Source organism: Sceloporus undulatus, chromosome 1, assembly GCF_019175285.1.
Source record: "Sceloporus undulatus isolate JIND9_A2432 ecotype Alabama chromosome 1, SceUnd_v1.1, whole genome shotgun sequence".
Taxonomy (NCBI): Eukaryota; Metazoa; Chordata; class Lepidosauria; order Squamata; family Phrynosomatidae; genus Sceloporus; species Sceloporus undulatus.
In genome coordinates this window covers 71,915,641-71,942,745 of record NC_056522.1, presented here as the reverse complement: position 1 = coordinate 71,942,745, position 27,105 = coordinate 71,915,641, and the positions used below count along the sequence as shown (strand labels likewise).

General features: G+C 39.4%; 1 protein-coding gene across 1 annotated transcript in view; it reads left to right on the top strand.

Annotated features, from left to right (window-relative positions):
• Positions 1 to 26,507, top strand: part of C1H1orf198 (chromosome 1 C1orf198 homolog) — a 32,785-nt gene extending 6,278 nt beyond the window's left edge. Inside the window, exons 2-4 of the mRNA XM_042438184.1 lie at positions 10,148 to 10,198; positions 19,987 to 20,532; positions 22,855 to 26,507. Of these exons, the coding sequence (XP_042294118.1) occupies positions 10,148 to 10,198; positions 19,987 to 20,532; positions 22,855 to 22,911 (654 nt within the window). The 3' untranslated portion in view covers positions 22,912 to 26,507. The remainder of the gene's footprint in view (positions 1 to 10,147; positions 10,199 to 19,986; positions 20,533 to 22,854) is intronic.
• The last annotated feature ends 598 nt before the right edge of the window (positions 26,508 to 27,105 follow it).

Sequence of the window (27,105 nt, the reverse complement as noted above, 5' to 3'; positions counted from 1 at the left end):
TTCAAGCGGTCTCTGTGCTGTTACATCTGGAAAAACTTTTACACACTATATAGGTAAACCTCAGCCAAGTATAGCCTAAACAAAAAAAAGTTTTAGCTACAGCAATACAAAATATCCTATACAGCTATACAAAATATGAACCTGTGACTCTAATATTGTCAATCTTGTATGAGTGTATCTTGTGTGTGTGTGTGTGTATACTTGTATCACTCGTTCTCCTGTATGATTTCATAACATCTTTTGCATGATGCAGAAGCCAGTGGTGGTTCGAAAACTTGCATTATGTGTGTTGTACATTTTGGCAGGCCAATAAGGGTATCAGTCTTTTGTGGATTTTGTTTTAATTTGCTGTATTGCCAGCATGGCTATCCCTGAATACATAATATAGTCAGAGGTGGGACTCTGGGCCATGTCTGGTCACTGGGGTAGAGCTTGTACATCCCTTGCCCCCTGGATCTCTGAGACATCGCTATGGAAATATCATTCACATTGCATTTCTACCACTGTGGAAAACCAGGTAATTTCCCCCAGTAGGCTTCTTAATTAATTATTCCATTCCTTGACTAAACGACACTGTGTATTTTATAGCATAACTTTTTTCCAGTGGCACTACCAAACTTCAGAATATGAACTTGCATAAGTTTAGCATGTATTCCCTCTTGTCACCCCCCCCCCCCCCCCCTTTAGAAATATTAATATGCTTCTCTGCCTGTTTAGTCTGCTTTCAGTAGACCAGAAGTTCAAAACCAGCTATTTACTAGGAGCAGTGGCAGTGTTACATCTCACACAGCTCTTTATATGAGCTGTGATGAATAGACACCAGGCTTCATTATGAATGACTTGCTTGCTTTCTCTCTTTCTCTCAAAGTGTGCAAGACCATGTAATTTACCCAATGATAGTGTGCTGTGATTTAAAAGCAAATCATATTTGCACCATTGTCCTGCCACAGAGTGTGGGTATTTTACAAACCCTCTCCACAGAATAATGGTAAAATAATGCATTCCTTTTTTGTAGGAAGTTATGAAGTAAGGTTAGACTTGTGCACCCATCCACATTTTATTGGACCATAGCTTCCAGCATTTTTCCTCCTTTGGTTATGCTAACTAGAGCTGCTAAAGCTTGCAGCCTGACCTGAGAGTGGGTGCATGATTCCAACCCCTGCCCTAAAGCTTGCTTTAAAGCCTTGTGAGATCTGCCACAACCTCTGTAAAACAACTGGCTGGAGAGAATTGTCTCAATTATTTCTGCCTTGCGTTTGTACCGTATATACGCAACTATAAATCGACTTCATGCATAAGTTGAGAGCAGATTCTGGGGACCAAAATTAATGATTTTGATATGACCCATGGATAACCTGAGGGTAAAACCTAGGAGCGTGTAACAAAAAACGCTAAAAAGGATGAAACAAAGAAAAACTATGCCAAAGAACTTTAACAATTTCAGCAATCATAAATGTTTTTTCTCACACTAAAGGTTGGATGGATGAAAGAGTAGAGCAGGGTTAGTGTTTCTAGTACAGATTACTCTTGTCTTCCATCAAGAGATAGTTCCTTAAAAAAAGAAGAGTTAAAGTACAGTATTTAGATTGCCCCGTGGATAAGTCAACTCAGTGCTTTGGATCACTTTTTAACTAAAATTTCTAGACTTATACATGAATATATACAGTAATCCTGTGCCTGCATAGTGAATAATTAATGATACAAAACAGTACTTCTGATCAACAAAATTTGATATCAAGCTTGATGAAATCATTGTTTCCTTAAAGGTGAGCACAGTTTTAAAATCAGCAAACTAGAATGTGTAGCATCCCTGGTGGCACAGTGGTTAAATGCTAGTACTTCAGCCACAACATTGTGAGTTTAATCCTAAAGGGCTCCAAGGTCGACTCAGCCTTCCATCCTTTCGTAGGTTGGTAAAATGAGTACCCAGCTTGTTGGGGACAGTTGGCTTATATGTTGCAAACTGCTTAGGGAGTGCTTAGTTCAGTATGAAGCTATGTAGAAATGTAAATGCTATTGCTAGCATGTATCAGCAACCAGAAACAAGCTTTCCATGTCTTTACTGTTCCATTAGTATGTTGGCATTGACTTTTTGGACCACAACTCCCAGAATCCTTCAACAGCAATGACCATACTGTCTGAGAGTTCCTGGGAGATGTGGTCTGAAAAGGTAACCTTTCCAAGCCTGACACACTGCTGGTTCAGCAACTAAACCACGATTCCCATGAGGCAATGTAGTTAGTTACCTGACTGGAATTCTTGGGAGAGTGTGAGACAGTACTATCAGTGGGGAAAGGACTGTTGTTTGGTTTTTAAAGAAAAACTTTTGCAATTTCTTGAAATGCTTCCAGGGAGAAAGGTCAGAAAGAACTATCCAGTAACAATGTGAGACAAGGGCTGTCTCCACACTGCAGAAATAATCCAGCTTGACATCACTTTAACTGACATGGCTTAGTGCTGTGGAATTCTGGGAATTGTAGTTTATTGTGGCACCAGAGCTCTCTGACAGAGAAGGCTAAACTCACAAAACTACAATTGGAATTCCATGGTATTGAGCCATAGTAAAGTGGCATCAAACTTGATTATTTCTGCAGTGCAGATGCAGACAAAGTGAGGTCACTCTAGTTTGTTTTGGTGACAATCACAATTATTTTAACTCTGACAAAGAAGCTCCTTTTTATAGTCTTTTTTTAATCTGCCCACCCTTTTTTTCCTCCTTGTCCTTTGTCTAACTGAAAGGTTTTTGTTTTCTTAATAGCAGTATTGTCACTGGGAAGATGGTCAAGGAAACATGGAGAAGCACATATTTTCTGTGTTAGGATGCAGCAGCATGTCTGCACCAAGCAATGCTGTGAACAGCAAAACAGAGAAAGGGAAAAATGAATAAGCCTGCCTCACTAGCTTGACCACCCTGTTAAGGGAGCAAAGCTCTATAGTTCTGCCTACCAAAATGAAAATAAGTAAAGTAGAGGCTGGTGAAGAAAAAAAAAATCATGGCTGCATTTTGGAAGAAGCTTTTTAAGTGATCTCTAGATGGTTTAAATTGTTTTCCTTATTTTTACAAGGCTTACCTAACCTGGTGGTTTTATTTCACACATGCATATTGCTAGTTTTGAATAAAACATTTTCAACTGCTTTTCTTTTTTGTAGTGTATGATCTTATCCTTATTCTTTCCATGTTATTTCTGCCTCTGACACCCATTTTTTCTTGTAAACAGTAACACCAAGGAACTCCATTTATTTAATCAACTGAGGTATGCCTGTAGATTGTTACAGAAACTTAACAGATTTAGAGCAGAGCGTTAGAGGCCTTGGTCAGGATGATTTTTCAACACACATGCTACAGGAAAAGAGATTCCATTTCAACATTAGGAGGAACTTCCTGACAGTAAGGGCTGTTCGACAGCGGAACACACTCCCTTGGCATGTGGTGGAGTCTCCTTCCTTGGAGGTCTTTAAACAGAGGCTGGATGGCCATCTATCAGGGATGCTTTGATTGTGGTTTCCTGCATGGCTGGGGATTGGACTTGATGGCCCTTGTGGTCTCGTCCAACTCTATGATTCTATATAGTCAACAGATGAGAAATGCGCATTTGAATAAAATAAAAACTGAGGCCTGATAAACTTTCGATGGACAACCCAAATTTGTGGTGACTAGGGGCCCTTTCACTACACATCTGTAGTGCTATAATTCCATTAAGGAAACACCTTGTGGAATTCTGGGATTTGCAGTTTAGGGATGGGTACTTGGAATTCTCAGTTGCCTAAATTCCCTAAAGGCACAAATTCCCATCTGAACTTGGAAGATACAGATTAGTACTTGGATGGGAGACCACCAACAAATACCAGGTGCTGTAGACTATATTTCTGAGGAAGGAACTGGCAGAACCACTCCTGAGTATTCCTTGCCTTATAAAAACCCTATGAAATGTATGGGATCTCTCTATATGTTGACTGGTGATTTGAAGGCATGGACAAACTTAGAATTCCTATCCAAAGAGTTTTAGTGCTTCATTGAGCTGCAAACCCCAGGATTCCATAGGATATTGCCATGGTAGTTAAATTGGAATCATAACACTAGAACCATGTAGCGTGAAAGGGCCCCAGGACACATGGCTGCCTCATAGTACAAGATTCAGAACAGATGCATGCACCCTAACCATTTCACTCCAGCTCAGATCTAGTATGAGGTGGCAAACAGGATTGACTTTCTTTGTATATGCATCTACCAAGTGGTTGAAGCTCCAACAGCCTGACAGGTTTGACCAGAACAAACCAAACTGCCTTTACCACTCACCCTCTAGCTCACAGGCAGTGCAAGGTGGCTGAGGCACAAAAGCTTGACTTTGCCAGAGCAGTCTTACAGTTTTACAGGTGCAGAAACCAGTCTGTACCTGCCCTCCCTTATAGTTGGAGCCAGAAAGGAGTAGAGCTGTATTTTGGCACTGCCTCCATCCAGCAGACACAGAGCTAAGGCCAGTCACAGGTTGGGGAACAGAGATTACCTGTCCCCTTCATGATATCTTTCTTAGAGCTTAGGAAAAAACACTTCTTAGGACTACAACTCCCATAATCACTTAGCTAGCATGGCCACTGAGGATTCTGGGAACTATAGTCTTTTAAAATGTTCTTTCCCCATCTCCTTCAATTCCAAGCACTGGGAGGGAACCTTGTGCTCATCTTTCTCACCACAGACTGGTTCATCCCTCTCTGTTATTGCAGAATCCTGCTTAAAAATATGGTCAAGCAGGGTTTTGGGAGGAAAGCTATGATGAGATTCATGTTATGCAGCATCATTGTGATAGGTTTGCACTCCTCTAAGGCAATGGCTGTCAAAACAGCTTTCCTGAGTATCCAGACACATGGCAAGCTAGCTCCATCTGAATTTTGCAACCACATACAATTTGAAAGAAGTGACACTTGTAATTAATTCCAGATTGATCTAAGCACATGGGAAGTGCAGCTTCTGAACCTTACTGTAGGGTAAGATTGCATCTCTCCTGTCCCATGCTGTCAAAATGTTGAATGATATTCTTGCTTGCCATTACTTTTAAGGCTTCTCCATCAGATTACCTAAATTTTCAAGAATTCACAGTTGGCAAAAACACTGAACTCCATTTGCATCTTATGGACTGGTCACTTTCCTTCTCTGTTGTCAATGTTTTATTTATTTTTATTAAAATATTTGTATCCCACTCTATATCTGAGGATCTCAGAATGGTGTACAATTAAAATCATTGTTATTATCAATATCATTTCCATCCTGTCTTTCTCCCAATAATGGGACTCAAGGCAGTTAACAACATATTTTAAAACAGCACAGGTTTAAAAGCTGAAATAAAAAGTACAGTATAAATATAAAAGTTGTTTTTAAAAACAGTTAAATTTATAAAGTTAAAACATTGAACATTAACATTTGTTTAGGACAATAAATAACAATGATAGTAAAAAATGCTAAAAATATACTAAATTTAGTACTTAAAGACTATTAAAAACCAGTTAAAATATTTAAAATAATGTCAGCCATAGCACATCTGTAGGTAGGATAAAATGTATTAGACCCTGAAGGCTTTCATAAAAAAACATGATTTGATTTGGCATCAGAATGACAACAACATTGGTTTCAGGCATCCTTCTAAGGGGAAGATATTCCATTAATGGGGTGCCACTGCACCCCATTATGTCCTCCCACAGTGTGCTGCCCCACCAGAAAATCATAAAGGAAGAGTCCTCCAGCAGACCTCAGTTCTTGGCCAAGTGTATGTGTATATATATATATATATATATATATATATGAGGAGAGAGGCTTCCTCAAGTATGGAAATCATTTATGGCTTTAAATGTGATCACCAGCACCTTGAATTCAGTCAAGGTTTGGCTTTCATCATTTATCTAAAAGGTTGTACAGTGGTCCCTCCACAGTCACTGGGGTTGGGGTGAAGGCCCCCCATGAATGTGGGGAAAAAACATTCTTTTTACCTGAAAGGACACCTCTCTAGGAATCTCTAGGTCCTCCAGTGCAGCTCTGTGGTCAACATCTGTGAGATATTGACCATAGAATCATGTTGGAGGACCTACAAATGCCTAGAGAAGTGTTTTCTCTAGGAACTTCTAGGTTCTTCAGCACAACTCTATGGTCAACTTCTCACAGAATTGTGCTGGAGGACCTAGAGATTCCTAGAGAGAACATATTAATCAAAACGGCAAATAATCAAATCCACAAAAGTTAAAGCTGCAAACGTGAAGGGACAACTGTATTTAATTTGAAGAAGTTGGATGTTGGCCAAGGTGGATAGAAATCCTTCTTAATCCCCTCCTTAGATCCCAGTTGGTAGGAAAGCTGAAGTTGACCAATATCCCTGTAGTCTTTGCCTTTTGAAGACATTCTTATATCACACTGCCTTGTCTTTTTGGAGGTAAAATGTCAGTCAGCACAGCTTGGGTTTATTTGTACTAAGAAATTATAGTGCTGTGGTGGCCAGGAGAGTTAAAGCAGTCTCAAGATGGATTATTTCTGCAGTGTGTTTTGGACCTAAGTGCTCCTTCCTAAATTCAAAACCCCAAGATTCCACAGGACTGAACCATGGCAGTTTAAATGGAATCGTAGCACTATAATTGCATAGTGTGGATGCCCCCCTTGTCTTTGAGCTACCAAACTGGCAAACAGTTGACCTTTTCTAGCTTGTTCCTGATCTGCTATATCCAAAAGGAGAGAGGGAAAGAGGTCTTCCTTGAAAGAAAAGGGGCAGGAACAAGAACCTGGTGATCTTCATTTTTGGCTTGGCTGGGAAGCCTTATCTCAAATTAGTGTGCTTCTGGGTGAGGTTTTTAATACACAATTTTCATTCGCCATTTGCAGAATTTTAGAGGGAGAAGTCCAGATGATATCATCATTGTATTGTAATTTTCCCAGTACTACTGCCTTATCTTCATGCACAATGGCTCAGTGCAGGTATATTCTGCTGTATGTGCAGATTGTGCTTTTGGCAAAACAAGTATTGGTTGGGAAGTTCTAATAACTGAGCATTTATTAAAACTCAGTAAACCTGGATGGTTGGGTGTTTCTTTCCTTGTGCATTTAGGATTGTTTGAGGGGAGTATGGGGGCATTCAAGTTAATTCGACTTCCTGTCACATCCATGTTGTTGTGCTCCATGTGTTGGAAGGCAGACACAACAGGGAGACTGTTGGTTATCACCTCTGTATAATCAAGGTTCTATGTTTGTTTTGGAGGTTTGCCTTCCAAAATGTGTGGGACTGCTATGGGAACATAAAGGAATGGACAGCACACACGACTGTAACAGGCATATTCCTGGCACACAAGTGCTTGCATAATTGTATGTCATGCATATAATGCATGAGCTACATATTTCCCACTGCACATTTGCAGTAATGTATTCATATACATAGTTATTTATAGTAATTTGTAATGCCTCCCAGTTGACAAAAAAAAGATGTCTTGAAATAAATGTTGAGGATGCTTCCACGCTACCCCATCTCCCCAAATAAAAATTTCTTGAGGATTTTGACATGTTAAACCTGCTTCCATCTCTTTTCTTTTTGTCTCTGTATTTTCTTTCTTTCCACAATATGATTAGAAAATGCCTGTTTCATGATAGAGCTGCAACTGTAAGGCTTGTGGAGCTGCCAACAGAGAAATCTTTTGTGTTGATTTGGATAACAGTGCAGCTATTTGGCTCTTCAGTGCTGTGATGGCTGATCTGATTGGGATTTATGTCATCTGCTATCAGGAAAGAAAGATACCAGTGTCTTCCCTCAGCTTAAAATTCCAGTGCCTTTCCCCCTACAGGCTGCTGGATGTTGGTGCTAAATGCATGCTTTTCTGAATTTTTATGTTTTACAGCTGGCTGCTGAGGTTAGCGCTGTGACTGAATTCTTGTTTGTGCATGGCATTTTTTGTCATGAACTCAAATGTGCAGAAGCCAACAGGAAGGCTCCAGCTCCTTAAATACACTGCTGGATAAACAAAAGCCAGATTCCTTGGCTCCACCTCTTGCATGTTGGAGACAAGAGAAAAACCCATTTTGATTATTCAAATATCCTAAGGGATTTATTCTAAAGTATCCATCTTCAACAAGGGTTAGAAACTCCATAGCCCTGCAACACTGGTGCTCTTTTTCCTTCTGTTTACTTTTTTCCGTCTCTTTCTCCTCCCTTTTTGAGTGATGCACTTTTTCACTGGTCTTTTTCACTCTACCTTCCCTTTGGGTGGTTTCTTGTTTTCACTCCTCTGGGTCTCCATGTTTTTGCATGAGGAACATTTTGGTGGTGTAGAGGTAAAACATGTGAATTAAGTCCAAATTTAAGAAGAAAAAAATTGTTTTACCTTGGTTGGAGGTTCCAGTCCACAGGCCACTCTTTATGACTCCCCGTTGCAGCTACAATGTGGTATCTCACAATACAGAAAACATGCAGGGGTAGCTGTGTTGGCCATTTAACAAAAAAGGCATCCTCCCTAGCATACCATCTTTATTAAGGATTGAAACAACATGCAGGCATCTAACCTCTCCAATTGGTTTTTCCTTCCTGTTTGGTTTGTAACATCTTGTCTGATGAAGAAGCCCATGGAGCTTCGAAAGCTTGCAGCAAGTATAATGTACATTTCGGTTGGCCAATAAAAGTATCACTGATGGATTTTTGTTTTGATTTGTTAAATGGCCACACAGCTACTCCTGCATATTTTCTGCAGTGTTTATTTATAACCCCCTTTCCACCAAAGGGCAATACATCAGAACATATACAATCAAAAACGAAAGATAAAACACCACACTAAAAATGTTAAAATTCTAAAATAATACACTAATATGCTAAAAACAAAAACAAACAAAATCCTCATGTGTAATACAAAAAAGGACTTGTGCAGTGTCCATAATAAAATTGTCTTGCTGTGTATACGTATGCACCTAATGAAAGTGTTCTTCAGCAGTTGTAGCTTCACTGTGATGTACTGTAATTCTGTGACATCTAGCAGGCTTCTGCATGTTAATGCAATAGACTATGCTAGATTCAGAGCATTCTAACATTTGAAGAGTCAAAATATAAATCTGAAATGGTTTCTTCCTTTCAGCACAGGGCAGAGGAGAATTCAGTCTAGCTTCATTTATCATCATTATCATCGGTTCTGACTAGCTCACCTGTGGATGACCTCTGAGTTACATATAACACAGAAGGATTCTGCTTAAAGAGGCTAAAAACAAAGGCAAAACCTTTTCACTTACTGAGCAAATTCTGAAAGGCATTTGAAGTAATAAACATGAAATGATGGCTATTCAAATGTCCATGTCCATAAATCCTACAGTCCTTCAGTGTAAGGGTTATTTGATATAGAATGAGATGTCAACTGTCTTCTTATATATCATCAGCTTTAGAACAAAGTGGATATACTATTCCAAAAAGATGTGTCTCATCATTCAGGGATTTTCAGTCTGCATTAAATTCTGGATTTATTTATTAAGGTCATGTACATGGTAAGACCCTATCTCTTCTAGATTTTGCCTGTTAAGAGGGTCTCCTACCTTCAGTATCTTCATCTGTTAGCTAATTAAACCTTGTCCACTATAATGAGGCAAATCTGATACTGTATTTCAGAATTCACACAGAACTAGACTTAACCATTTATGCATTCTTTTTAGCTATGTTAATCTGCATAGTTGTTAACTATTACAAGTTTAAGCTGCTTGCCATGTACATTTGTTTTCCCCTACAAACAAAACGTGACTAGGACAGAAAATCTCCCCCAAAATCTATTGCATTTTGCTATCGGGATACTTTTTATGTCCCAGCCAATATTATATATTGGAACATAAAATATCCTATAAGGCAGCAAAGACATGAACCATTCTCATTGTCAGTTGGTTGCCCCTAATTAAGGGAAACTGAAATCTCTTTCATTGGGTAGATTTTGGGACTGATTGGGAAATACTCCACATCCCAAAGTGTTGCTTTTAAATTTGTTATTATACTTTTATCCCACTTTTATTCCACCTTACATTTCCTGACTCTTATCCAAAATAAACTGTGTTCCGTAAAATCCTTCTGTCTTACAGACAAACTGTACAATTCCATCTCTTTGGTCTTTACAAGTATTGTGCTTATTTGTGCATAATTATCCCTTATTTTTATTTCAGGATATCACCTGGCAAGATGAGCACTCTGCTCCTTTCTCATGGGAAACCAAAGTAAGTTTGCTAATCTGTTTTATTCCTCTGTGATTTTGGTTCACTTTGGGACTTTTAGCAGCCTGGACTAACACTAGTACTGTAGTTTTGACACCACAGTCATGTTGTATCAATTGTTCAAAGTGAATACAGAATACAAAGTAAATACCAAAGCCCATGTTGGCTGAGGTATTGTGGGAGCTGTAGTCAAAGTTCTGTGTAACTGTAGCCTATTTCATTACTTTTTCAGTAATTAAAAGGTGATAATATTGCAGCTGGGTTTTTTTTAAGCGAAAATACAGTATAGCTCTTGTGGTAGAATATTATCTGCTGTCCTTTCTGTGAAATTTTCTTCCAGTAACTAGAAGGATCTTGAACCAGTTAGGAAACTTTGGCCTGTTACAGACTGCCAAAATAAAGCTGCTTCGGGTCTCTTTGGAGGTACAGTATGCTGTTTAAATTATGCATGCACCCTAAGAATCCAGAAGCTGCACCAAAGCTGCACTCCAGTGCTTAGGAATGGAGTGTGGCTTTGGCGCGACCTCCGGACTCTTAGGACCCATGCATTATTTAAATAGCATACCTCCAAAGAGACCTGAAGCAGCTTTATTTTGGCAGTCTGTAACAGGCCATAGTGTTGAAAGAAGGTATCTAGAATGCTAGTGATATAGTTTATAAAGTAACAGCTCACTCCAGTGGGTTTAATTCTGGAAGAAATTAGTGAATTAGTTAGAGAAGATCATCAGTTTAAATTTCCATGTGTTTCCAGGATGCTCTTTGTAGAAGGGCCTTGAATTTCCTGCTACAGCAGGAGCAGATGTTATCCCACTTCCTCACTCTGCCCCTAACTTCTTCCCTGAGTCCTTTTTACTCTGCATGCTTTTCTCCTCTACCTGTTATAAGAGCAGCATTACAGGTGAAGAAGCCAGTGGTGAGGACAGAGAGAAAGATCTGGGGGAAGAGAGGGTAGGCTGTACCAGATTGGGAAGCGTTGATTCTGCATTTGCAATCTCCCAACGCATCTTGTTGGAATATTTGCATGCAGCATTCTAATAATTGTGGTGTTGGCAGGGAGAATCCAAAAGTCTACTCAATATGAAAAGCTCCATGCTACTTATCTCAGTGACATTTTTACAGTATTTTGCTGAGAGCTCCCTTTCTTTTTCACTCTCTACTCTTCCCTCATCTTTGCTTGGTCTTAGGGTGGATGTAACAGCTTCATCTGTTATGTTACATTCTTTTTGTTCTCTCTCCCATCTTTCCTAAGGCATTTTGAGTGTGTGTGTGTGTGTGTGTGTGTTAGTGTAGCTTTGTGGCTAGTACTGTTGAATGTATTTCTTGCTTGTCCTGAATGAATTTTGCTTGAGGTGACATGAAACTGTATAGCTAGATCTAAGCTGAGACAGTGTAATGGTTTCTCCATTGGACAAGGCCACTGGGAGACCAGGGTTTGAATCAGCCATAGGGACCTATTGAGTGTCCTTGGGCAAATCACATTCTTTCAACCTCAGAGGAAGGCAATGAGAAACCCTCTTTGAACAAAGCTTGCCAAGGAAACCACACCTTAGGGTTGCCATAAGTCGGAAACAACCTGAAGGCACACAACATCTGAACATTACAAGCAGCTATTTATTGCTTTTCTTGTGAGATGACGATCCTCTGTGAAACAATTGGGATTGGGAATAAAAGTGCAGCAAGGAGGGAAGGCCAACTTTACGGCGCAGTACAGACCGCCGAAAAATGGCGGCCTGCTGGTTCTTTTTTCCCTCCAGAGGGAAGCCGCAGCCACCAAACCGCGCAGCTTCCCTGCGGAGAAAAAAGAACCCGAGAAAAGCAGGCTATTTTAAAGCCGCAGGGGCAGCATAACAAGTGTTCCAGTGGCACATTCATTATGTAAGTGACGTGAAGTGACATGCAGATGCCATGCGGCACTTACGTAACAACGGAAGTGCCCGTGTCACAGGGCGCCGCCATTGTTACGCCATACGTATGTACTAGGGTTAGGGACCATGCGGTTGCCGCGCGGGCCCTAACCCTAGAATCGGCCCTGGTACGCCACTTATTGGCAATATGTACCAGGCTATTACCCTTATACAGTCAGCCCTTCTTATACACAGATTTTTTATACATGAATTCAAACATCCACAGTTTGAAAATGTTAAAAAAAAGTATAAATTTCAAATATCAAACCTTAATTTTCCATTTTTTATAAAGGACACCATTTTGCTATGTCATTATATTTAATGGGACTTGAGCATACATGGAATTTGTTATTCACGGGGGATCTTGGAACCAAACCCCAGTGTATAATAAGGGCCCACTGTTTGTGTATTCCAGAGCATACCAGTTTATGGTCCTAAAACGTAGGTCTGAGAAGGTAACAAAGTCATGATCTCAAAGCCATAATTACTGCTAGCTTTCCATATTTTAGGAGCTTTGTCATGTTGGCAGTTTTCGAAATAGGATGGACTAAAGATAGCATTTTTTATTTAACATTTGAGAAAACATGCTGTTGGACTTATGCTCCTTGTTGGCTGTGTTACTGCTCCCAGAACTCAATGGCTGATCCGCCTGATAGTTAAGAGGTTGCTCTATATGTCAAAGATGACACAGTGACATTAACATTTCGGGTGGACCGTGCTACAGGAATAAATGGAAATTTGTAAAAGAGGAAGTGACTGCCAGGTTGGATAGAAAATAGAAAAAAGGGATCTTTTTTACAGTCTGTAGCTCATTGATGGCACCCATTTCTAGTCTTGAGAAGGTTCAGTTGCTGTTCTCTCAGTTTAATAGAGCACTGAAGCAGGTAAGGAGGAAGACCACTGCCACAAACCCTAGAGAGTTTATATATACAGTGGGTCCTTGATATTCCTGGGGTTTGATTTGGTTCCAGGACTCCTTGTGAATATGAAAATCTGTAAATGCTCAAGTAACATTATATATAATGCCATAGTAGAAAGGTGCTCATTTTACAAAACAGCAAAATCAAGGTTTGCTTTTTGTATTTTTAAAAAAATATATTTTCAAGCCGTGGATGATTGGATCCATGGATACAGATGACCAGTGGTAGTTGTTTATGGAAACTTCTCTCTCTACAGCATTACACATTTGTACATGGGATCCAAGCAGTTCCCTGACTTTTTTGAATCTGTTTGAAAACTATATATAGTCACCCCTCCTTTTTCATGGGGATCTGTTCCACCACCACTACCCCCCGTGAAAATGAAAAAACGTGCATATTCAAGCCCTATTGGTTTGAATGGAGGTGTGCTGCTGTGTGTGTGGGGGGGGGGGGCAGGCGCCCCATTTTAACTCTCTCCATTCACCCCCTGCGGATAATCAAGGGGCACAAATCCCATGTCTGCAAGAACAGAGGGAGGACTGTACAAAGTGATGAGGCATTTCTGAGTAAAGTAACTGAAAAAAATTCAGACTATGTTGTCTTAGCATCTTCAGGTTTCAGAATGTGATATCTGCTGAAGCACCAGCCATGTAGATCAGCCTTTGTCTCTGCTGCTGTTGATCATTCTTAGCAGTAGTTTGCAGTAGTATGGAGCTAACCATGTGCTGGTATTCAGACTGCATGAAGAATTGGAACATAAAACCAGTTTATAGCTTGTACATGCAGTTTGAAGTGGTCTTAGTCTGACAGCTGTATTGACAGAACCATTTCTTAGATTCACATGTATGAGCAGGATCCATAGCTGTAGATCCCCATTCTCACTTCACTGCTTATCCCCAAGCTTGCATTTGCATGAGCAACCAGAGTTCAGCACGGAGAGAGAGACTTCAACATCTCATTCAGTTTGGGGATCTGAATGCAAACAGTATGTGAAGCATTACTATGATAACTATTAGAATCTAGGGATCCAGCTACTAGACTTCCAGATTTTCCAGGAATCTATACATGCTTTTTTTGAAGAGATTTGACTGCACCTACCAACATCTACAAAGCATAGCACCTGTGGAAAGGTTGGGCTATGTTGTTCTTCACTGTTGTGACTGAGGCTACATCAGCACTGCAGAAATAATCCAGTTTGGCACTCATTTACTGGAGTTTCTGCTCTGCTCTGGTGCTACAACAAACTACATTTCCCAGAATTCCATAGCATTGAGACATGTCAATTGAAGTGGTGTCAAACTTGATTATTTCTGCAGTGCAGATGCAACCAAATAGGTCATGTATCAAAAAGGCACCAAGAGCGAGACAGGAGCTGTTCTGTGCACTGTTTTAGTGATGCATTGACATCTTGTTTTCCTGTGAACATCTAAGTTCTAACTGAACTTTCAGTTGTTTTTTCCTTATTAGGATTTTTAAAAAGCAGAGCATACTCTGCTTTAGAATTTTCGCTATCTTCTTCAGACCTCAATGACTGTTTTGTAGGCCAAAACCTAATGCTATACTCTATCAGTGCTAGCAGCTGTATAAACTTTTATTTTCTATCTCTTGAATAAACTACATATGACTTTGCTTCTAGAAACAGTAGGATTTGCTGGAGCTTATGAATTTCTTTGTTTGTCTTTTTGGTAAATTTATCCTAGAAGCTTTATTTCAGTATTTATACACACACACTTTTTCTATTTTAAGGTTGCCAAGCCAAACAGCTTGTTTTGGCTATGTGTGCTATCTGCTTAACGAAATACTCTACATTCCCAACAAGTGAATAAGATACAAAAATAACTCTGTGGATTCTTGTGGTCCTTTCTGTTTTTAGTGCAGAGTCAAGTGTTTGTCAGTTCAGATCTAGTTGGTTTCATTTTGTGGGGGCTCAGCCATGTCAGTTTAATACTTGCTTGGTTTCATGTGGCCTTTGCCACCTCTTTGCAGTGGCAGTAGAAGTTGGGCACATAGCTTCCAAAGGGCATTTCTGGAAAAGCCAGAAGCTTCTTCTGAGTAACTCTTAAAGCAGTGATGGGGATCCTCTGGCTGGAGGGACAAATACATTTTGATGGGTGTCCTCATCTGGCCCACAAGTTCCTTCTGCTGTATATCTGGTCAGAAACAAGAAAATTTTTTAAAACTAGGAAGCTGTTATATGGAACTGAGCTATCCTTTGTAAGCTAGGTAACTGCTACATGGAAATGAGAGAGCCTAGAGTTAGTTCGATTGTGAGTACCGCTGATAATTTTATTGAAAGGTGGTATGAAAATAGTGATAATTAAATTAACACTGGTTTTCTGGTGGTGGTTGAAGCTATCTCTAAGAGAGACAGAAAAGAGAAATCTTTGGGCCCTTTCACACTACACAGTTAAAACATTATTACTCCACTTTAGTTGTTATTCTAGTTTGGTGAGACACTATAATTCTCTGGCTGAGAATGTGGTTTGAGTGTTGGATTCTGGAGAGACCAGGGTTTGATTCCCTGCTCAGCCATGAAACCCACTGGGTGACTTTGGGCAAGTCACATGTTCTCAGCCAAGGGTGAAGGCAATGGCAAACCTTCTCTGAACAAATCTTGCCAAGAAAATAAGTTCACCTTAGGGTTGCCATAAGTCAGAAACAACTTAAAAGTGCACAACAACACAGCAAATCCCAGAATTCCATAGGACAGAACCCATGTCAGTTAAAGTGGAATAATAGCACTATAATTATGTAATGTGAATGGACCCTTGGTCTACATGGTGAGCCAGTGTATTAACGTTAGTGCTATATATGCAGATATTGAAATATGCCTATATCTTAATAGTAAATGCTCATTTGAATATGCATAATACAAGATCTAGAGCTCAGCCATCATTCTTTATCAACCAGGCCCCTGCAGAAGATCCCTGAATTATCTTTGAGGAAAAAGAGCAGCAGTAACAATATATAGTTCCTAGTAACCCACATTAATCTTTAGATCCCTTGGTTTTTTTTGGCCTTGTCTAAAGCATACAAATATACAGTACCTAGGTGGAAACTATTTGGAAGATAGAAAAGTTGTTTCCATTGTGAATTCTCCAAAGGTGAAATGACTTTTTTTGCAAGCTGTGTGTTCGCTTTGGGGAGTGACGATATCTGGATAACATTCAAAGCTAGTTTATGACAAGATGAAATGTGTTTAAATTTAAAGAGTCTTATCCTAAAATATGAGCGGAAGCAATTAAAGTTCATGAAATAAATATTTCAGGCAGAAATTTTTGAGAAAGAACAGAACAGTGGATGAAATCCAGTGTTGACTAAGCAAAAGTCTCAACACATAATAGGATTTTCTTCCTCTCCCCCCAATAATGAAGCCCTTCAAAAACCCTGTAACATTCTACAATCATCTGAAGCCATTTTGGGGTGTGAGGAAGGCAGAAGTGGCAGTCTCTTCCCATTTCACTGTTGGAACTGGAGTGCCTATGAAAGGACTGGATTGGGTTCCTGCCAGTGAATTTAAATTTGGTAATTTCTTGGCTAACCAGTGTGCCAAATGTTTTGTCTATCAATATCCAGTCTGGGAAGAAACCCACTGTATCACTGTGTGGTAATCTTCCATTTTACCAGTTACTTTACTAAGAAAACCTTAGTAGGCTGGAAGGTTCATGCCTTAAGTGTTACTTTACCTCCTACTGCCTAACTATATAGAGTAGAACAGGGCACACAATTTGTTTGAGACACAAATAGCTCCCAGGTATTCTAGGTTGAAAGCATTCTACCCCCTCTTCGCTTATTAGTTTAGTACACTTTGGTCTGGAAGAGCAGTTTGAGGCTTCGTTGACTCTTTTTACTTTCCCTCAACAATCTTTTCTGCATGCTTTTTCTCCAAAACTATGAATAGGTCCTGAATTATTGACTCATACTCTTGTTAAGAAGGTCACTGGTAGCCATCTCTCTGTTGGTCTAAGGCAGTCCCTGACAATCTATCCCATCCTAGTACAGTGGACCCTTGTTATACACTGGGGTTTGGTTCCAAGGTCCCCCATGGATAACAAAATCTGTGGATGCTCAAGTCTCATTAAATATAATGACATAGCAAAATGGTATCCCTTATAAAAATGGAAAATCAAGGTTTCATATGTGCTTGAATCCGTGTATAAGAAATCCGTTTATAAGAAGGGCCGACTATATGTTCAAAGTCAGCTTGGATCAAATCAGCTCTACCCACACTGTACCCAATGTCGTGGGGTAGAAAAGTTTCCAGAAAATAATGGCACTTACTTCATGAGTGCATAAAATGCCAGTCCAGTAAAGTAGTTTCAAAATTGTCATGTAAACCTTTCAGGTGACTATCTTTGGAAGCATGTTTTTTACCATTCCCAAGAGCATTGTATTTAAAATAGGTACAGTATGTGTTCATCTTTTCTTTTTATACCATGTAAGCCAGCATGAGCAAATATGGCTGTTGGTTGTACATGTACTGCAACTCTAGTCAGTAGAGCCATTGAGGAGGGGACTTGAAGTTGAGTGAGAGATCAAGGACTTCAGTTGCTCACTCCAGTGTAAAGGAGGCTTGTGCTACTGAGTTGTTATGTTTTCAGATATTCTCCAAGTATCAGGTATTTGAGTAAAATAGCTTCCCGTTACAGATTTTGAATCTGATTTGAGTCCAGGTTGAGTCTCCCTTATCGAGAATTCTGAAATCCAAAATATTCCAAATACCAAAAATTTTTTAAGGGTGGTCGAAATAGTGATACCTTTGCTTTCTGATGGTTCAGTGTACACAAACTTTGTTTCATGCACAAAATTATTTAAAATATTGTTCAGTGGACCCTTGTTTTATGTGAGGGATCTGTTCCGGACTCCCCCAGCATAAGAGAAATACCACGGGACCTCAAGTCCCATTGTTTTCAATGGTGGTGTACTCTTGTGTGCTGCACTGCACTCACACCACAAGCACATGCACCATTGATAAAACCAGGGCTCACCATCCACATGACCTTGAGTCCTCATATGGCGAGCCCACGCTGTATAAAATATTCAGGCTATACATATATAAGGTCTATATGGAACATAAATGAATGTTGTGTTTAGACTTGGATCTCATTTCCAATATATCTCATTATGTATGTACAGTGCGCCCCCGTTATACATGGGCACCTTTTACGTGGCTTTCAGAACAATGGCGCACACACTGCACAGCGTGCCATGCACGAGCCCCATTATTTTCAATGAGGCTCAAGCATACGCGCGATTTGCCTTATGTGGAGAGGTCCAGAACGGATCCCCGCGTAAGGCAAGGGCGCACTGTATATGCAAGTACAGATATTCCAAAATCTAACACATGTATGATACCAAGCATTTTGGAAAAGGAAGTCTCAACTCCGTATTCTGTTTTGAGTACTGTTTTTAGCCAATTAAGTGTACTGCAGATTTTTTTCCACCTGGCAAAATATTTTAATTCAACTGCTTTTTAAACAAGTTATACCGAATGACATTATCCTGATTCAGTTTTATTTTATGTAAATAATTGTCAAACATCCTAAATCACATCCCAACCAAATTCCACCCCACCCCGTTTGCTGTATCATTTGAAAATGGGGGTTGGTGTGTTTGTACAGTTTCCTGTTGTGGACAGAAACTCTGTCCTTCCATGTAGCAGGCTTAACATTTTTTGGAAGAAAGGTTTACCCTAACCTTCTCAGTGGCAGTCACAAAGCTTTTCCACACAGTAGCTTCAAAGCAATCAGGCTGTCTACTAGAGATCTGAAATAAATCAGTTCAGGTAAATAATTGCCTCTTGATTCTGCTCCATAATTTGAGAAAGAAAAAGAATGTAGCCTGGGGCTCAAAGAGAGAAAGCCATAGAAATCTAGATGGAAATGAGAAATAGAGCTGAGTGTCAGGAACATTTTCATTGCACCATGCCCCAAGTTTCTTAATTACCACACCTAGCAGTTTCAAGAAGAAGAAGAAGAAGAAGAAGATCAACTTTAATTTATATCACGCCTCTCTGTCAATGACAATCAAGGCAGCTTACAAGCACATGTTAAAGAGTAAAGGAGGCAAGATGGGATCCCGTTGGAAAGTTTCTATGGAGAATTGTTATAGCTATGGCCTAGTGGGGTGTGTCCTGATGTTCAGACTAGTGTGAGGGCTGGATTGAACATATAGACACATGATCAAATAGGTTTATGAGTGAAGGAATTTACTACTGGAAAAAATATTAGGTATTTTCATATAGGATGTGCTTGTTGCACGTTGCTGTGTAATTGCTCCTAGTGAATGTGTGCTTTATATTTTAAAGTAACAGTAATTGTTTGGACCATATCTCAAAGTTTGTTAGAAGGATTTCTGGAAGACCTTCTCTAGAATAAATTTGCTTGGTTTCTCATCCTATGACCATAAAATAAGGATAATGGCCTGTTACAGACTGCCAAAATAAAGCTGCTTCGGGTCTCTTTGGAGATATGCTATTTAAATGATGCATGGGTCCTAAGAATCCAGAAGCTGCACGAAAGCTGCACTCCAGTGCTTAGGAATGGAGTGTGGCTTTGGTGCGACCTCCGGACTCTTAGACCAATGCATCAGTTAAATAGCATATCTCCAAAGAGACCCGAAGCAGCTTTATTTTGGCAGTCTGTAACAGGCCAATGAATTACAACATTAATAAACAAATATATTACAAATCTGTGTTACTTGCACCTTGTGTATAAATGTCTCTCCCCTTCTCTATATGTAAAGTTCAAGTTGTGCTCATCTTCAGTATAATCTACCAGGTGTTGAATCTTGCCCACAACTGTCCTACAGCAGACTCTAAGTCAGCCAGGCAGTTAACAAGATACATCCCCCTCATCCGTGACCCTTGCAATTCCTGTGTTTGCCTTTTTGATCTTATCGTCCAAGTACTTTTTCCCATAGAAAAATATTAGGAATTCATTGTTTATTTGTTTTAATCTCCAAACAGAGTCAGATGGAGTTCAGCATTGCTTCTCTGTCAATACAAGAACCAAGTGGAGTGACACTACAGAATGAACAGAAACAACCTGCCAAAAGTGCTCCAGCTCCTCCAGCCCCCAAATCCTCACAAGGTGGCAAAACGCCTGGCTCAGATGGGCTTATACCGGCTAGGAAAGAGGAGGAATCCTCATTCTGGAAGATAAATGCTGAGCGCTCCAAGTGTGAGGGAGAACAGTCTCCATTCTATTCTCTTACCCCAAGCCAGATCAAATCAATGGAGAAAGGAGAGAAGATCCTCCAGCCCTACTACAGGCAAGAATCTGGTCCGAAAGAGGCAACTAAAACAGAGAAGCTGAGTGCTAATAAATCTGAAAAGGGGGTCACCCCAGTTCTTGCTGCAACGTCAGTAGAATGGGAAAAATTCCAACCTGCTCCACCTTCAGTTAGTGTCCTTGATGATACTCCTGAATCAGTGGAAACACCATCAGCTACTGAGACCAAAAGTGAAGACACTGATAGTGGTTTTCTTTCAGACCTGCAGACACTTGGTCAGGTAAAGGCCAATAATTAATCCCTTGCCTTATTTATTAGAGTGCTTTATGAAACACAGCAACAAAAATGCATCCTTTCCCAAATCCTGCTCTAGAAGATTAGGTACACTGAAGCATCCTAAGACCTAACTAATCTTGTTTCTTTTCTTTCTTTTTTTTTGTCTGTCGATTGGAGAAATAATCTAGTCCTCACATTATTGTCAATGTACTGCCATTTCTGGAGTGGGGTGGGACTGAGATACCTATTTAGACAGAGAGATATAGGTCAGGGCAGGCAATGATGCACTCTTATCACCTCTAGCTAGAACAGTCAGTGGTGAGGAAAGCTCAAATAGGCAGTCTAACAACAGCTGAAGGGCCACCATTCCCACTTCCTATATAGATAAGTAGCTGATTGGATGGATGCATGTATTTGCTAGAATTTAAATTGCATGAAATCCTTCAACCTGTTACATAAACATAACTTCATGTAATGTCCTGCCCAAATGTGCAGGGTTGGAGGTTGCAACAAAATCTCCTGTGTGCAGATAGCAATGTACCTACAGAGGGTTTCTCTGCATGACCAGGCACTACTATTCATGTCTGTATGACTCATCAAGGTGTGGAATAAGTTGATTTTTAATTGTATCTGACAATTTACCTGATCTTCTGCAGGGACTATGAATCTCCTCCCCCACCTTTTTTTTAAACTTTTTTAATTTTTTATTTCCCCATTTTTATTTTTTGTAGTCTCCAAAAGAAAAGGCTTTTGTATATTGGAGGTTTGATCACTAGCAATAGCATGTACATTTCTATACTGCTTATCAGTGAACTCAGCACTCTAAGCCAGTGGTCCCCAAACTGTGCCCTTTAAGAAAATCTGGACTTCAGCTCCCAGAAGCCTCAGCCATGATGGCCAGTAGTCTGGGATTTTGGGAGCTGAAGTCCAAAATCCCTTAAAGAGCACAGTTTAGGGACTACTGCTTTAAGCTTTTTACAATCTGTAAGCCAATTGCCCCCACAAGCTGGGTACTCATTTTACTGACCTACAAAAGGATGGAAGGCTAAGTGAACCTTGGAGCCCTGGGATTGAACTCACATTGTTGTGGCTGCTGTACCAGCATTTAACCACTGTGCCACCAGGGCTCCCTTGGGTTCATGTTATCACTTGGGTACAGTGTCTTTTGTGATCCCCAGAAGAAAAAGTTGATTTGTATCCCCCTTGATTATGTTCAACTGGTAGCCATTTGGAACGGAGGGAAACCTAATGTGAGGCACTTGAGGACAATGCTGCCTTACAGGCAAAGTTTGTTACTAGCTCATCATTTTGATGTTAATGCAGATGCACAAATCTCATGAATATAGCTGTCTTGGGTCATCCAACCTGGGAGAAAGATGGAATATTATAAAATAAATGTGTGAAGTAATAAAAAAAATTAAAATACCTATCTGATCAATTGAGCCTTCTGAGACATGATTAGGGCACAAGGGTAATATACTCACCACATTTATAATTGTTGGGAAACAATTAACAGTTGTCCATAACTATCTTTCCCATTAGTTTACTAATAGTATTGGACTGATTCCCAAGCTTTTGCCAATAGAACGTAAGCAGCTACCAACATTACCCTAGATTAATTTTTATACACTGAAACTCTGGTAAATACCTCTATTGTAATTTGTTTCTGATGACCAGTAACATTTAATGTTTATAGATTCTGAACAGTGTATCATAGGCATATAACAGAATTTTACATTTATGTTGACTCCCTCTCGTCCTCAGGCACTGTGCCAGATAATAGAATCATAAGCTGAAGCCAAACCATTTCAGAATTTTCAACATAAAACTCCATTCAGGGGAGTCAAAAGTTTTTTGCCCACCAGCAAATGAAATTGTTTTGCCTCTATTTGCTCTCTGGTTTCTAATTTTTCTTTATACCCCCTTGTGAGGCTGGTTATATCTACACTCTAAATAAGAATTTATTTCTTCTCCTTAATGACAGATAGATTTATAGAGGCACACACATACCTTGTTTATTTCTTTCATCCCTGACCTTCACTTTCCATGCTTTGTCAGAGGATTTCCCAACTATCTGGATCAGATGCAGGTATGATATGCAAGTGAAGGAAGTGGAATAGCAACTGTCCTTCTTTCTCCATCCAACCAACAGAAATACTCTGCTAGATCATAAGTCTTTCTTGGATAGAAAAATACCTTCTCTTCAGGAAAGACAGGGCCTGGATCTTATTGCTTGTATTGGAGTTTCTCTCAACTGGTTAATTTTAAGTTTAGTCCCTTCTTACTTTCAAATATTCCAACTTGTCTAAATTTTGTGTCTCTACAGAGCAATACAAGTAATGTTATCTTGAAGACGGGATTTGATTTTCTGGACAACTGGTAAAGAAAAACTGAAGTAGCGCCAGATCACTTTTGGAGAAAGAAAAGGAGCATCTCTGTTTCTATTCTATTCTCTCTCTCTTTCTCATTGCTTCATTCTTGATTTCTAGTCTCTCTTTAAAAAATAATATCTTTTCCAGCTCTCTTTAAATGTTGCCTTTGTACTAACACTTTTTGTAAAACCAGATGGTATTTGTATTTTGAAATGGTGAAGTGTTAGAAGTGTTTTTTAATTATTTTATTATTATTATTACTCTATATGGTGACTAGTCATGATCGGGATGGGCAGGATATATTTCCTTATAATTGTATGTGTTTTAAGGACAGGGTGGGATAGCTGACCCTAGAGAGAGAAAGAGTCTGAAGATGCCTCTTCAGCACCCATTTTTCTTCTGTACACTCATGAGAACAGCTGTTGAACTACAATGAGGAGAAGAGGGGCAGAATGCAGGAGGGAGGGGGAACTTGACTTATTAAAGCACAATGCTTAAATACCAAAATGCACCATGTTTGCTTCAAATAAATTATACAGTAAATAAGGCTGGACATCCTTTTACGTTTTTAAATTTTTGTATATGCATATTTAGTTTGGCCAGGCTTATTTCTGTTGCTGCTTACTGGTTTACCAAAAAATAAATAAAAAATTAAAATTGAGCAGAATTACCTGGTAGCCTAGTAAAAAATAGTTTTGATATGGAAATGGCATAGCTAAAGGGAGATGTTCAAAACAGAAGCATGGCTGTATTTGGGACAATAATTTGCCAACAATGAAGCAAACTGAGGACGAGAACGGTAAGAAGGACCTAAAAAAAGAAATATATAGGGCAAAGCAACTTGTTTATTTGTACAGACTGAAAAGATCACTACAAAACAAAATCCTGTGATGGGGAACAAAACTTCAGAGGATAACTGATAGTCTTTGTGCCTCTTGAAATTCCTAGAACAGTGTCATTGCAATAGTGCACCATAATCTCCAGGATAGTAGATTTTTCCCTTTTCTCCCTTACAAAAATATATATTGCCCTCCACCATCATGTGGTGGTATTGTTTTCATTTAAAAATGGCATATTTTGAAGGCATGAAAAGGCATGAGTAATTTCTGGTGCTACTTCTAGGAGCAAAACTCCAACTTGTCACATGTACCCTGGCGTGCTATTTTTGTTCTTGATTTTACTTACAGAGAGTTCTTTACATGAGGGGGAACATGCAAATATGGCACCCTCCCAGCTGTAGCTTGAAAAAACTACCAACCTACCACTCAGGTTTCTACCACCTTTTTCTGCTGTGTTTGTAGACCAGGTTTGGTTTTTGTTTAATGTTTAAGATACAAGTATTATTGCTATGTCGTTTGGAAGTCCATCTTGAAAAGTGTACTTTAGCTTTCCATCCTGACTTAGTTCAGTCCTCCACACCTTCACGCCTTAATTCCCTTTTACGCACAAATGTTGATCCATCCTACCCAGTGCCAAAGGTGAGTAACGTTCAGGATTTTAACCTTGAGAATGGGATTTCCAGTTCAGTGATCTGCTCTAGTGGTTCATTGAGCATGGTGGTTTTCAGTGCCAGATGGAGTTTGCTTTGGGATGTACAGGTGCACATGTCTGCATGTGTGTAAATTGACTAGGTAGGTTGTGGGTGATGGAAGCAGTGGTTCAACACATCTGGGGGTCACCTTGTCAGGGAATGATGCTGTATGTCAAAAAGCAAAGCATATGCCTTGTCTTTGTTAGTTACTAGCAGTCTCCTCCCTAGCTACTGTAAGATAAGGCCATAATAACTTTAAAAGGTTTCCATTACCTGGACCTTTGACTAGTGTGACTAAAACCTGAAGATTCAGGTTACATCTGCCTAAATTTTGTGTTCTTTCCCATTTCAGTCCACTTGCTAGTTATACTGCTGCTCTCTTAATTGTACTCTTTGGTCAAGCAATATATGTTCCTGTAATGCTCCCAGTGAATTAAGAGGCAGTTTCTTTGTTTCCTCTGTTTTAACAGAAGATAAAGTGGGGGAGTAGCAGAGAAGTGAATAAATGCTTTTTTTTTTTTAGGGCTGAATGGAATCACATTTTTATATACTTTCACTAATTCATGTTTGTGCACACAGAGGTGTTTGTAGTAAAGCAGCGCGGACAGAATTTGGGTGTCTCTCCAAGCATTCATGTATGTGGTGGACACTTAGCAAGGAACGTGAGCTCCTTGTGGCATGTTTGAAGGCAGATCTCATCCTCACAGTGGATCGGATCTAAACCTAGCCATACTTAGTGTAAGCATCTTGAAATCAATGGAGCTTAAGTCCAGATGTAAAACTTGACTTTGTATTGGATGCAACATCAAAGAATTTCTAAAGTTTCCCTCCTCTATGTGATTAACAGGTTTTATATATTTTTGATCATTCTTTGCAAAAAATATATGTAATTTTGGGGGGAGAAAACAGTTTTTTATGGATAATGCCATGTTTTTGGTTCAAAAATGTTGTTGACAATAAGTCCTGGAATGTTTCACAGTAGTTGTCCATTCTTTAAAAAAGGGCTTCTCATTGTGTCAAGACACCCTTTCTTATGAAGGACAAGAAAATTTGTGAGTACTCTTTTCATCTTTAGACATGACTTAATCCCACTTAACTTTGATTGATTTCATTGGCTTTACGCTAGTATGATATACTTTTGGAGCCAATATATTGTGAATACTGTAGTGACGTCTGCAGTGCTATTCAACTGTGGGTTTGTGTAAATGTGAATTGGCTCACAAATGCAGGTGACAATCTCACATCGCTAGGGTTGCTTGATGTACATAACTGACAGTTCCAAACGGCATGATTTTGAAGAGAGATTTTCATTAAAATAAAACCCCTAGAGTGGGTGGAAGTTTGAGAACATAGTTTAATGCTACAGGTCCCGTCCCCCCCAATCACTTTAGTATTGTAAAAGACATTCAAAGAATTCAAAGAGATTGTATTTAAATAAATTGCTGTTTAAAAAGCAACAAATCTATCCTTTTAAAAAAAGGTTAAGGTTGAGCACAAGTTCTCCTTATGGAAAACATTTCTGATTTGCACTTTTAGAGGTTTGGAAGGAAGCCTTTTTTACAATCTTATCAAAGCTGAATAATGTAAAAAACATGAATGCTCCAGATCAGGTACTCTTCTCTGTGTTAACAAATGCAAGAATCAGTTTCAACAGACAAACACTACAGTAAACTATCCATGTTTGTTGACTCACAGAAAAGAATGCCCTAAGCCTAGGGGGAGCATCTTTTAAGCTCTTTGCTTTACACACAGAAAATTAATTAACAGATGGGATCAGTATTTGTTCTCTATGTATTTTATCTTAAATTATTACGACACCTGTTGCTATTATGTCTGTAGCTCCTTTTCATGAAAATGAAGTTAGTGCAGGAGAATGTCTTGATGGATTGTACCCATTGGAACAAGCCAGCAGTATGCTGCAGAACCTGTGCTCACTCCTCCTTACTGTGTTTGACTAAAATCTGATGCTTCTCCCTTTCTTACATATGTTTTTACTGGCATTCTTATTCATACTTGTACTTGGTCACATTTTATATATGATTCTTAATTAAAGTAAACTGACATAGACCAATTTCACTATCTGTCTCATGTTGTATTTGCAATCTCATTCCTGATTGTGATGTTGACTTCTGGATGTGGTACTGTAAGGCCTCTTTATTTCACTGGTAACCCATGGTTTGTTTTCAGGTTGAAATAGGATTTTTTTAATTAGCTGTCAGAGTCATAGGCAATAAAGATGAGAATAAGGTCATCAATGTCTGTCAGCCATGATGGCTGTATATTCCTTCTAGTATCACGAACTGTGTCTCTGTATATGAGTTGGTAGAGTGCAGAAGCTTGTGATCTTTCTTTGGGCAATATGTCCTCTCCATCAGCATAACTGTAAAGAGTATACTGGACAAAATAGGCCTTTGACCTGATCCATTTTGGCTTTTCTTATGTTCATGATAGGCAAATAATTTAGATATAAGGACTAGAATTAGGGACTTATGCCTGCACAGGAATTAAAATTAGACAGTTCTGTAACATCCATATCAAGTAAAGGGCTGCTGTTATATTACTACATAGGAGAGCCAGCAAAGTGACTAATGCAAAGCAGAACTGATGCACAAATGGGGCACCAATAAGATTGTCCCAAAGAGCATCAGCAGCCCCCAGCCAGTGTCCCAAAGCA